General features: G+C 45.1%; 1 protein-coding gene across 6 annotated transcripts in view; it reads right to left on the bottom strand.

Annotated features, from left to right (window-relative positions):
* LOC120024697 (transient receptor potential cation channel subfamily M member 7-like) overlaps positions 1-13,253 on the bottom strand; it is an 81,804-nt gene that overhangs the window by 18,089 nt on the left and 50,462 nt on the right. For 5 of the 6 annotated variants that reach the window (XR_005472930.1, XR_005472929.1, XM_038968946.1 and 2 more), the window contains 5 exons: positions 10,883-11,057; positions 9,435-9,567; positions 9,099-9,283; positions 8,660-8,792; positions 7,709-8,496 (listed from right to left, as the gene is read on the bottom strand). Coding sequence is in view for 4 of the 6 variants with exons in the window: in XM_038968946.1 (XP_038824874.1) it covers positions 7,709-8,496; positions 8,660-8,792; positions 9,099-9,283; positions 9,435-9,567; positions 10,883-11,057 (1,414 nt within the window). In the remaining 2 variants the exon portion in view is untranslated. The remainder of the gene's footprint in view (positions 1-7,708; positions 8,497-8,659; positions 8,793-9,098; positions 9,284-9,434; positions 9,568-10,882; positions 11,058-13,253) is intronic. The other variant, XM_038968948.1, reaches the window with a different exon arrangement.

Below are 13,253 nucleotides of genomic sequence, written 5' to 3'. Positions count from 1 at the left end.
GCAGGAGGGGCGTTCAACTGGATCTTTACCAATGACTGTATATGAATGAACAAAGCCATCTATGATGACGTCACATCAGTCATTCCTATGTGAAGACTAAATGGTGCATTTGAAGCAGAGGAAGTCGGTTTTAGCTTGCTAAGACGCCTCCCGGGTGGCGCAGTGGTCTAGGGCACTGCATCGCAGTGCTAGCTGCGCCACCAGAGTCTCTGGGTTCGCGCCCAGGCTGGGCTGGGTTCGCGCCCAGGCTCTGTCGCAGCCGGCCGCAACCGGGAGGTCCGTGGGGCGACGCACAATTGGCATAGCGTCGTCCGGGTTAGGGAGGGTTTGGCCGGTAGGGATATCCTTGTCTCAGTATGTAAAATGTAATGAAAAATGTAAAAAAAAAAAAACAAAAAAAAAACACTGTAATAAAATGTATGCACTCTACTGTAAGTCGCTCTGCATAAGAGCGTCTGCTAAATGACTAAAATGTAAAATGTAAAAATGTCTACATTGGGGGATTCTCAAGACATAACATGCACAGTTTGAGCCACTCCAGGAAGTGATGTTGCCGGCTGCGACTAGGGGAGAACGACTGCCCCCTCTGAATAGCTCAAGTTGAAGGTTGTCCAGGGTACTGCAGGAAGCAAATAAATTATCCTTAACTTATTCTGTGTGCAATTCCAATAATTGTTTCTATTACACCAGATGTATGTCCTTGAATCAAATATTTAAAAACGTATTCTGTGTGCGATTTTAAAACAATAAATCGGTTCAAGGACATACATCTGTCTAATAGAAGCAATTATTCGTACTATGATTCTTTTGGATAAAAAATATTATCACGAATATTGACCACAAAGATTGATATTTTCCCATTGACTATAATGGGGGATCCTGCAGTATCCCGATCAGCCTTAAACTGCATGGCTTCATTGAAAGGGTTGAATCGTTCGGCAATCTCCCCTGATTTTTCCCAGTGTATGTGGTAAATAGGCCTACCACCTTTCCACTTGGTTATGAATGCAGCCTTCTTCCCTGTTGCTGACTAAAAGCCAATTTATGCTTGATACGAAAATGTGGTCGGAGGCGCCGTATGGATGGTGTGACGCAATTGCAGAGCCTCCAAGGGGGCACACAGAGGCCAAATTGAGTTCCGTACCGCATCGCTGTGCGCTTCTGAAATTTGGTAAATTCCGTATAGCTCCGCATTGACTTGATTGGTTGATGGTAGGTGAGGGCGGGAAGTCCTGTATAAACACAAACTCACTTCCTTTACAACAGCTCTGCGCTTCTCGACGAAGCGCAAGAGGTATGAATTCCCTGAATTCTGCATAGGCCGTATTACCATAAATGCTACATGGCCAATGCAGACGTAGGATTGACCATGCAGCGCCTTTGAAGGTCCCCCTTAGCCAGATCAGAGGGTAGGTAGGGAAAGTGAAGGGAACAAATTACAAAAGTTGGAGGGCGGGAGTTAGTTCCGAGGTGATTTTGATTCCCAGTTTAAGGCAGACCGCTGTAACCGTTTAGCTGTAATGTAAATAGATGTTGTATATGTAGCATACTAGGATGTGAACTGTATAAGTAGCTAAGAAGAGTTGATGACTGAGTGACGAGACCAGAGCCCTATACTACAAAGAGGAGTTAGCGAGGTAAGTGTGGTCAACTCGGAGTTACATTTTGGATAACCGGTCATACAAGTGGCTCACCTTTTAGCCAGGTAGATTTATATGGCAACGAATCCTTTAGAACTAACCTGATCAGGGGCAGGCTAACTCCATTTATCCTGAATGAAGCGTCTGAGGTGAGTTGTGGACTAATGAAATTAGATTCCCTCCCTCTCGCCAAGACTACATTGTCATCCCCTTCATTTGAGGACGACTGATGAACTATTTTATAACATTGTATTTTTTCTAGAGTAATATTAAAAATACCTATCACATTACACATTTAGTAATCACAGCATGCATTTGAAAGTTGACGCACAGTGAAACGTTTATGATTTTCTAAAATCATTTTATTGATAGGTAGGGAAAAAGGGGCCTGTGCATGGATAAGCATTCCAAAGCACAAAGACGGCATTATCGAAACTTAAAGAAAAACGGCACTTCTAATAGCCTATGTCACCGCATAGCCTGCTGAATTTGCTAAATAACTTCTCTTTCATGTTGATTTCAGCCCAAAACATAAAAATGCGAACATTGTCTCAATTAAGAGTTCGGTGTTCGACTTGCCATGTGCAACATGCACGTACAGTTAGTTAACTGAAGTGACGTGGGCAATGAAACTACGAATAGCCATTCATTTCCAATGGAAGAGAAGCTAAGTGGGCGGGGAACTGTTGGGCGATGCGAGCATGGGCGAGGGACGTGAACAGGGTGGGACCAAAGATGAGGAAACCGGAACTTTATGCAAATACTTTGCGATATCGCGGTGTGCTTGACCAATTTAAAGCTCAGCATAGCTTCCACTCCCTACTGGATTGGCTGTTGATACCTAGCACTACCTAGGTTGCTAGCACCCACACGCGGGCAAAGCTAGCATGGCGAGGCGGTATACAAGTGTAGTTAAAAAACATACTGACAGTGCATTTCTACATAACAAGATGGGGGCAATGAAACAACCAATATTTAACTTTCTAGTACCCACATAAGGGGGAAGCTTGAGTGGCTATCCAAATTATTGTGTTATGTGGAAATGCCCTCAGCCTGCTTGCGTTAGCTGCATGATCAAAATCCACCTTAGTATGGATGAAGCCTGGGCTGGAATGTAGCCAGCTTCTGCTTTATAAAAATCTGAGTAGATCTAGTTTTAAATCGTAGTATACCTCTCAGATAGCGACTCTAAATACTGTCAATTCTACAGTTTGCTTTGGGTCCCGTCTGAAGGTACGATGCAACGCTAGCTAATATTAGCCGCTAGGTAGCCAACACCAGCTAACTAGCTAGCTAGCATAGCAAGCCATCTCAATAAGAGGCAAAGACATGTATATTGTATGTACGCTACCATGTGACAAAATAGTTTATATCGAGCTCAGATAGCAACCCTAGACACCTGGAAATTCTAGGGTTTCCTCTGAGTCTTGTGAAGAAACATCATCCTGCTACACTAGCCCTCTGTTTCCCACTACCGCACTGGCTAAGGACCACCATCGCCTGCATTGGAACTCCCGCATCCAGAAAATACAAACGCACATTTGCGCACAGAAATGCGAGGGCCGCTCTTCCTCATCTAGTCTCTGTTGAGGTACAAAGCACAGGCCTGCAATGTAGTAAGACTATATAAAGTTTCAGAGCTCTGAATATATACAGCGCCTCGCAAAATTATTGTCTCCCTTGGCGTTTTTCCTATTTTGATGCATTACAAGCTGTATTTTAAATGGATTTTTATTTGGATTTCATGTAATGGACATACACAAAATAGTCCAGTGAAGTTAAATTAAAAAAATTATAAACAGAAAATATGCATGCATATGTATTCACCCCCTTTGCTATGAAGCCCCTAAATAAAGATCTGGTGCAACCAATTACCTTCACAAGTCACATAATTAGTTAAATAAAGTCCACCTGTGTGCAATCTAAGTGTCACATGATCTCAGTATACATACACCTGTTCTGAAAGGCCCCAGAGTCTGCAACACCACTAAGCAAGGGGCACCACCAAGCAAGAGGCACCATGAAGAACAAGGAGCTCTCCAAACAGGTCAGGGACAAAGTTGTGGAGAAGTACAGATCAGGGTTGGGCTATAAAAAAAATATCCGAAACTTTGAACATCCCACGGAGCACCATCAAAACCATTATTAAAAAATGGAAATAATATGGCACCAGAACAAACCTGCCAAGAGAGGGCCACCCACCAAAACTCAGACCAGGCAACGAGGGCATTAATTAGAGAGGCGACAAAGAGACCAAAGATAACCCTGAAGGAGCTGCAAAGCTCCACAGCGGAGATTGGAGTATCTGTCCATAGGACCACTTTAAGCCGTACACGCCACAGAGCTGGGCTTTACGGAAGAGTGTCCAGAAAAAAGCTATTGCTTAAAGAACAAAATAAGCAAACACGTTTGGTGTTTGCCAAAAGGCATGTGGGAGACTCCCCAAACATATGAAAGAAGGTACTCTGGTCAGATGAGACTAAAATTGAGCTTTTTGGCCATCACTGTCTGGCGCAAACCCAACACCTTTCATCACCCCGAGAACACCATCCCCACAGTAGTGAAGCATGGTGGTGGTAGCATCATGCTGTGGGGATGTTTTTCCATCGGCAGGGACTAGGAAACTGGTCAGAATTGAAGGAATGATGGATGGAGCTAAATACAGGGAAATTCTTGAGGGAAACCGGTTTCAGTCTTCCAGAGATTTGAGACTGGGACGGAGGTTCGCCTTCCAGCAGGACAATGACCCTAAGCATACTTCTAAAGCAACACTCGAGTGGTTTAAGGGGAAACATCTTAATGTCTTGGAATGGCCTAGTCAAAGCCCAGACCTCAATCCAATTCAGAATCTGTGGTATGACTTAAAGATTGCTGTACACCAGCGGAACCCATCCAACTTGAAGGAGCTGGAGCAGTTTTGCCTTGAAGAATGGGCAAAAATCCCAGTGGCTAGATGTGCCAAGCTTATAGAGACATACCCCAAGAGACTTGCAGCTGTAATTGCTGCAAAAGGTGGCTCTACAAAGTATTGACTTTGGGGGGGTGAATAGTTGTGCACACTCAAGTTCAGTTTTTTTGTCTTATTTCTTGTTTGTTTCTCAATAAAAAATATTTTGCATCTTCAAAGTGGTAGGCATGTTGTGTAAATCAAATCCCAGACAGACTAAATAACTTCTTTGCTCGCTTTGAGGACAATGCAGTGCCACTGACACGGCCCGCTACCAAAACCTGCGGACTCTCCTTCACTGCAGCCGACGTGAGTAAAACATTTAAACGTGTTAACTCTCGCAAGGCTGCAGGCCCAGACGGCATCCCCAGCCGCATCCTCAGAGCATGCGCAGACCAGCTGGCTGGTGTGTTTAGGGACATATTCAATCAATCCTTATCCCAGTCTGCTGTTCCCACATGCTTCAAGAGGGCCACCATTGTTCCTGTTCCCAAGAAAGCTAAGGTAACTGAGCTAAACGACTACCGCCCCGTAGCACTCACTTCTGTCATCATGAAGTGCTTTGAGAGACTAGTCAAGGACCATATCACCTCCACCCTACCTGACACCCTAGACCCACTCCAATTTGCTTACCGCCCCAATAGGTCCACAGACAACGCAATCGCAACCACACTGCACACTGCCCTAACCCATCTGGACAAGAGGAATACCTATGTGAGAATGCTGTTCATCGACTACAGCTCAGCATTTAACACCATAGTACCCTCCAAACTCGTCATCAAGCTCGAGACCCTGGATCTCGACCCCGCCCTATGCAACTGGGTACTGGACTTCCTGACGGGCCGCCCCCAGGTGGTGAGGGTAGGTAACAACATCTCCACCCCGCTGATCCTCAACACTGGGGCCCCACAAGGGTGCGTTCTGAGCCCTCTCCTGTACTCCCTGGCCACGCACACCTCCAACTCAATCAAGTTTGCGGACGACACTACAGTGGTAGGCTTGATTACCAACAACGACAAGACGGCCTACAGGGAGGAGGTGAGGGCCCTCGGAGTGTGGTGTCAGGAAAATAACCTCACACTCAACGTCAACAAAACAAAGGAGATGATTGTGGACTTCAGGAAACAGCAGAGGGAGCACCCCCCTATCCACATCGACGGGACAGTAGTGGAGAGGGTAGTAAGTTTTAAGTTCCTCGGCGTACACATCACGGACAAACTGAATTGGTCCACCCACACAGACAGCGTGGTGAAGAAGGCTCAACAGTGCCTCTTCAACCTCAGGAGGCTGAAGAAATTCGGCGTGTCACCAAAAGCACTCAAACTTCTACAGAAGCACAATCGAGAGCATCTTGTCGGGCTGTATCACCGCCTGGTACGGCAACTGCTCCACCCACAACCATAAGGCTCTCCAGAGGGTAGTGAGGTCTGCACAACGCATCACTGGGGGCAAACTACCTGCCCTCCAGGACACCTATACCACCCGATGTCACAGGAAGGCCATAAAGATCATCAAGGACAACAACCACCCGAGCCACTGCCTGTTCACCCCGCTATCATCCAGAAGGCGAGGTCAGTACAGGTGCATCAAAGCAGGGACCGAGAGACTGAAAAACAGCTTCTATCTCAAGGCCATCAGACTGTTAAACAGCCACCACTAACATTTAGTGGCTGCTGCCAACATACTGACTCAACTCCAGCTCACTTTAATAATGGAAATTGATCAAAAATGTATCACTAGCCACTTTAAACAATGCCACTTAATATAATGTATATGTATATACTGTACTCTATATCATCTACTGCATCTTGCCATCTTTATGTAATACATGTATCACTAGCCACTTTAAACTATGCACTTTTATGCTTACATACCCTACATTACTCATCTCATATGTATATACTGTACTTGATACCATCTACTGCATCTTGCCTATGCCGTTCTGTACCATCACTCATTCATATATCTTTATGTACATATTCTTTATCCCTTTACACTTGTGTGTATAAGGTAGTAGTTGTGGAATTGTTAGGTTAGATTACTCGTTGGTTATTACTGCATTGTCGGAACTAGAAGCACAAGCATTTCGCTACACTCGCATTAACATCTGCTAACCATGTGTATGTGACAAATAAAATAAAATATTTGATATGATACAAATCCCCAAAAAATCTATTTTAATTCCAGGTTGTAAGGCAACAAAATAGGAAAAATGCCAAGGGGGTGAATACTTTCGAAAGCCACTGTAAGGGTACCCCAGGTTTTTCTTTAAAGTTTGCAACCGTTTATTGACTGTTATCGAATGTGTATATTTTACTGGTGAATGACAATGAGTTGTTGCTATGAGTTTATGAAGTCTATTGATTGAACATGATGGCATACTGATTGGTTTATTTTGAAGTCTTGATTGAGCATGGTGCCATATTTTGAGAACACACCTGTGGTTATTTCATTTTAGTTAGACCCCATACCACCCCGTTAGACCACTAACAACCATACTTCACCCTGGTTAGGAAAAGGTGTGTTACAGGTGAAAGGTAGAGTGTGATCTGAGATTTTCCCACTGCCAACTTAAACTCAGACAGACTCAAACCTCTGTCTCTGGTAGTTTCCCTGCTGTCACTTCTCAGGGGGGCTTCAGTCCTTCTTTCCCCCTGCTGAGGAGACCCTGGCTGGGCCATGGGGCTTGAGGACCCCACCTCACTGGTCCTACGGCCGCGGGGTCTCCTGGGCACCACTGCAGGGGCCAGGGCGCAGCCAGGGAGGGGGCTATTCCTGTAAGCGTCAGCATGCGGCGAGGGGGTGGCCTGACGGGCGGTCTCAGGAGCCAACGGAAGCTCAGCATTTCTGCCCTGCCCATCCATCAGAACTCCTTCGGGTCTTCCCTCATCATCAGAAAATGCCTCATTCACATATCCCTCTGGCCTCCCCTCCCTCTTATACCTCCCTTTCGCCCTCTCCCCTCCCTCACCCCTCCCCTCCTTCTCACCAATTGCCTCCCGTTTCTCAGTGGAAGCAGGCAAGCAAACGGGGCGAGCAATGTCAGAAGTCTTGGACACAACAACAACAGTGGGGTACACACAGCTAGTGTCCTCGTCTTTCTCCTCACAGTTATACTTACCAACAAACGCACCAAACTCTACAGCAAAGGCAGAGGTGGAAGCAGAGATTCTGTCTTTGTCTGTCCCAGCCAGGCTGAGTTCTGGGTGGCTGGAGACAGAGGGCTGGGAGGGGGTAGAGCTGACGTAGAAAGCAGCCCTAGCAGAGGGCACACTGGGCAGGCTGGAGGGGCAGTCGGAGATGCCCACCTGCACTGGACGGGTCAGCTGCCACTGGGTGAAGGAGTGGCCGCGTAGCCGCAGCTCTGGAGGACTGACAGTAGGGGGCGCCGGAGCTGGGCAGAGGGAGAAGGCACTGTGACTGGCACTGGCACTGCCACCCGTGGAGGATCCAGCCTCTATAGCAGCAGTAGCTTGGTGCCCCAGCCCAGCCCAGTCTCCTCTCCGCTCTGGGGGACTGAGCGTCAGTGGCGGGTTTGGATCCACCCCACTCCCAAACAGAGAATCAGCCATGTTGCCCCCCACCACCACCCCGGACACCTGGGGGAAGGAGGAACCGAAGTAGGCGCCCACGCTGCGTTTGACCCCCTTGGATTGAGGGGTAGGGTCCTGAGGGGTGGGGGCCAGGCCGGGGGCAAAGTTTTTGGACAGACTGAGCTCCCTGGTGATCTGGTTGTGGACCTTGCTGGCTTCAGAGGCCCTCTGAGCGGTCAGGGTCTTCAGGGTGTCCACGGTAAGAGCTGACAGGTCCTGAAGGTGGCCGATCTGAGAGTCCAGCGTGTGGAGGGAACGCTTGATGAAGTTCACTCTATTACCGACCTCCTTCAGCTGGATACACATGGTCTCAACCCTGAGGAGAGAAAGGAGAAACACATCTATGTTGCCACAGAGTTCAATATTCACTATTCAATTAACCTCCTAATCCTTTTATGTTATATATACACTATAACTGTTAATGTCAACGCAAGGGTCAAATAAAAACTGGGGTGAATGGTAACTATGGTAACAGTTACCTGTCTGAGGTGAGGCGGATGCGCTCTTCGCTCCCTGAGTGGAACTGGTCGTTTTTCTCATGGAAGTACGTCTCCACACACTGCTCCTCAAAGTCATGGAGCTTCTTCTGATCCTCCTCCGTTAGAAACAACTCTGGAGGGAAGGAAAGATGGGGAGATGGGAAGGGAGAGGATGAAGAGCTTTCTAGTTTCAACAAGGCATTTCACCTCTTTTACAGATCAACGTAACTACTAGTACACATTTTCAAATAACTTATTGTAGCTGCATATATTTTTGCTGATAAACTAGAGATCCCTGAGACACCTATACATTTTATAGTCTGTTCATACACTACTGGTGTCCCCCAGAGCTCAGTACTAGGGCCTCTCTTGTTCTCTCTGATCACCAAGTGGTTCTGTCATATCCGCATTTTAGAGCGATAAATGGTAGTTCCCGTACTTGGTCCGTAAGAGTGACTGTCCTTCTTCCTCTTGTGACAGATGCAGGAGAAGAAAGAGACTAGGTGGGAGAGGAGGATGAGGGGAGGAGGGAGGACTGGCTTCTCATGGTAGGCCATGACGAAATGATACCTCTGGTACTTCCATACCAGATTACTGATTGACATCACTTGGAGGTACACATTACTGAGGAGAAGAGAGAGATGGCAAAAATAGATATACACAGTGATGTAGAAAATTGGGGAAAAATATGATAATAATGTTATTAATGAATAATGAGAATAGTATTGGTCACAGAACAGCGCTCTGTGGAACACCGTTGTGTGTGTAGTCTTACTTGAAGAAGGCGATGAGAAGGTTAACTATCAATATGTATTGGACAAAGAGGTAGACTGCTTGTAGGAAAGGAGTGATCCACACTGAAGTGGAGCACAGGGATTTCACATTCGTATCAGTATTATTGGCACACACTGTGGAGAGAGGGGACTGGGTCAGAGACACACACACACGGTGCTTCACACATCCCAACACAAAAAACACAAACTTATAAATCACACACACATCCCAAACAACACACAGTGACAGGTGTAGATCATTCACACACACACAAACACACACCTCTAAGCTCCATGGACTGGTTTTGCACAGCCAGATTAAGCTTTCTACTGTCTTTGATGTCTCTACAAATTTTTTTGTCTAGGAGTAAACATAATTTGGGTCAGTAAAACCAGCGACTACCATCTAATTTGTGGAATAACATTTCATTATACTGCACAGTATCTACTGCTACTGTATACATTCTGCTCTATATATCAACAGGTAGTCTCTTCCCACAGCCGCTGTATCTCCCACACAACTGTGGTGGAGCTGCCTGAGTCTGATGAGCGAGACAGGTAGCGGCGATTATTATATATTACACAATGTATCTTCCGTAAATATCATAACACACCATCTCAAATGTGCTCTATGCAGCAAATATGAATGTCACTTAGTCACGCAATTACGTCAATAGGAGACTAAGTGAAAAGTCGCCTTAACTGGAAGTTAGGATTTACCCCCATGTGTACAACGTTTACTAAATGTTACAGGATCTGAGGCATTTGACGCTGGCTCCTACTTCACAGTAGGACCGATTCAAAATACGTTTTTTTTGTTGCAGAAATGGCTTCTTGAACATGTGAACTTCATGTGCCTTAATTACACACTGGTATGGGATTGGTAAATATGAATAAAAATGTAAAATGTGCCTAGTTTAGCCAAGGAGAAAGCACTGAGCTATACTGGGAGAATACTTACTCAAACTACAGTGTAGGATACGCCATTTTAAAGCTCTGAGCCTGTACTTTAAGCAAATCACTTACATTTGACATGCCTCAAGATAAATCTGGACACAATAATCTAAACTAAAGCCCTGATTGGTTAAAAGCTGCTGTTCTCTACCATTGCTGGCTATACCTCCCCTAACAGGGGCCGACTGGCTGTGTCCACAATCAACTCCTAGCCCCTGCCTCCTAAGGACTTAATTACTTATGAAAGAACTAGATAGGCATAGTGAAACATATGCCTATCCAACCAAGGGTCTAGGGTCTCATTCTGTACTCTAAATAAAAAATAATTTAAACACAGCGACTGTGTGAGGTGACTGTGTGGTGCAGGACGCGTTGATTAGACCAAACGTGGGTTTTTGATTGATTTCCAGTGCTAATCAGCTTCTCATGCCGTGGTGAGAATCCTTAAGAAAACTCTTACCATCGTAGTCGTTTATACCAGGCTCGTCTTCCTTACCGTCGATTTCATACGCATACACTTCCCCGTACATCATCCAGTATGGCTGGAACACCACGTCTTTGAGCAGCGTCCAACTGGGCTCCTCATTTGGGTACAGGATGGCTTTCCGCGGCACGCCATAACTCAACAACACCACCGCCATGATCACCACAATATAAAACATATTGGCCACCTAGAGGAATAATATATACACACACACACACATTACAGGATGGCTTTCTGGGGCATGCCATAACTCAACACCAGCGCCACCTAGAGGAATATATACATTATCACAACAATATAAAACAGCTATCTGTATGAATAGAGACATTACCACCACTATATTAAGGGCATGTGCATGCAGTTAACCAGGTCCAAGTTCTGAAAATAAACATCCAAGTTCCCAGGAAATACTGAGAGAATTTTCGGACTCACAGCTACAGCGCCTCAGACTGAAAAGAACTGGTGCTGGATCCCCGTAGTCTATCAAAACATGTTGTTGATAGTAGACATTACTGCCACTATGTAAAACATGTTGATATATTGAGGTAACTGCCAAATGAAAAGGAAACACTTGGGTAAATGAGGGAAACAAAGTGCTCCCACACAGGTGTGGTTCCTGAGGTAATTAAACAATTAACATCCAAATAAAAATTAAAAGGTGTGCGTCTCAGTCACCAGATCTCAAGCTAATTGAACATTAATGTGAGATTCTGGAACGGCACCTGAGACAATGTTTTCCAGCACCATCAACAAAACACAATTCTAGCTCCAACAGGGCAGTCAAATCTAGCAATACAATAACAATACACACATAATCCCAAAAAATAAATAAAATATCATTAGGAGCCATATCGGAGTCTGGAAAATAAACAACTCCTCCCACTTCCCTCCTACCCTGGAGGGGAACCTGCCACCTATGTCACCACACACTTCATTCAATGTAATCAACCAGATCATGTCCACCTGAAAGAGGCGGGGATACCCCTTTAAAAACACCCCCACCTGCAATCATTAGCCTCTTTCAAACCAAACCAGCATGGAACCCTAGAGATGTGCTATTGACTGAAAACAATCCAATCTACCTTCACACATTACCTAAATAAGTTGGTCAAAGGCTACCTTCCTCTCACCTTGTGTTCTTAAGGGCGCTCCACAGTGATTTCTCAGTCTACGCAAACCAACCTCCGTCGGAAGGCCTTTTACAGACACACCCATTGAGTTGTCTCCCGCACCTCACTTAGTTTCTTTGAGCTATTTTTCAGTGTGTAAGGACAGTATATGAATAGAAAATGTGTATAGCTGTAGTTCCTGTATATAGGATGAGCCATGACTAGAATACAGTATATACATATAAATTGGGTATTGTTCAACCGTGTCAAATATATACTACAGGAGAGATTATTTCAGAGAAAATACTGTTCCTTGAGGTTTGTCAGAGTTTAGAGTGATGAAAAGCAGCAAACTGTTCTCTTATGTCTCTTCATTGAGCAGAGCAGCCCAGTGGACCCGTTGCTATGGATACTTAGAGTACATGCAGAGTGAGATTCGCGTAGGGAGTGAGTGACAGACAGAGACGAGCAGCTAAGGGATTTACTAAACGGAGGAAGTTATTTCTGGTTTCGGGCAGGGCCGGCTCTTAATTTGGCAGAAGCCAACCGGGCCTGGGTAGGGTAAGGCCTGAACGTCGCGAGCATGGGTAGGGCTTGGACTTCAGATTAATGCCTGTGCAGGGCTCTAAAAAGTGGGTAAAAACAGTATGTAAACATTGTTAAAGTGACTAGTGTTCTATGTTGGTGTTTTCTTTATTTTGGCAGTTACCTGTACATTGTCAGCTCTATACATAATATAAATGTCATCGTAATAGACAATTGAATTGACAACTCAATTGTAATAGACATTGACATTATCACTATATAAAATAAGTTGATGTACATTATCACTGATATATAAAACATTTAGATATAAATTGAAATGTCAGCATTGAACCGCCAGCCACCCTAGTCGACTGTTCTCTCTGCTACCTCATGGCAAGCGGTACCGGAGCACCATGTTTAGGTCCAAAAGGCTTCTTAACAGCTTCTACCCCCAAGCCATAAGATCCCTGAACAGCTAATCAAAGAGCTACCCAGACGCCTATTTTACACTGCTGCTACTCTGTTTATAATCTATGCATAGGCACTTTACCTACATGCACATAAACTCAGCAAAAAAAGAAATGGCCCTTTTTCAGGACCCTGTCTTTCAAAGATAATTCGTAAAAATCCAAATAACTTCACTGTAAAGGTTTAAACACTGTTTCCCATGCTTGTTCAGTGAACCATAAATAATTAATGAACATGCAACTGTGGAATGGTCTTTAAGACACTAACAGCTTACAGACGGT

This window comes from Salvelinus namaycush, chromosome 30 (assembly GCF_016432855.1).
Source record: "Salvelinus namaycush isolate Seneca chromosome 30, SaNama_1.0, whole genome shotgun sequence".
Lineage (NCBI taxonomy): Eukaryota > Metazoa > Chordata > Actinopteri > Salmoniformes > Salmonidae > Salvelinus > Salvelinus namaycush.
The sequence above is the reverse complement of the archived record's forward strand: the minus strand, read 5'-3'. Positions and strand labels throughout refer to the sequence as shown.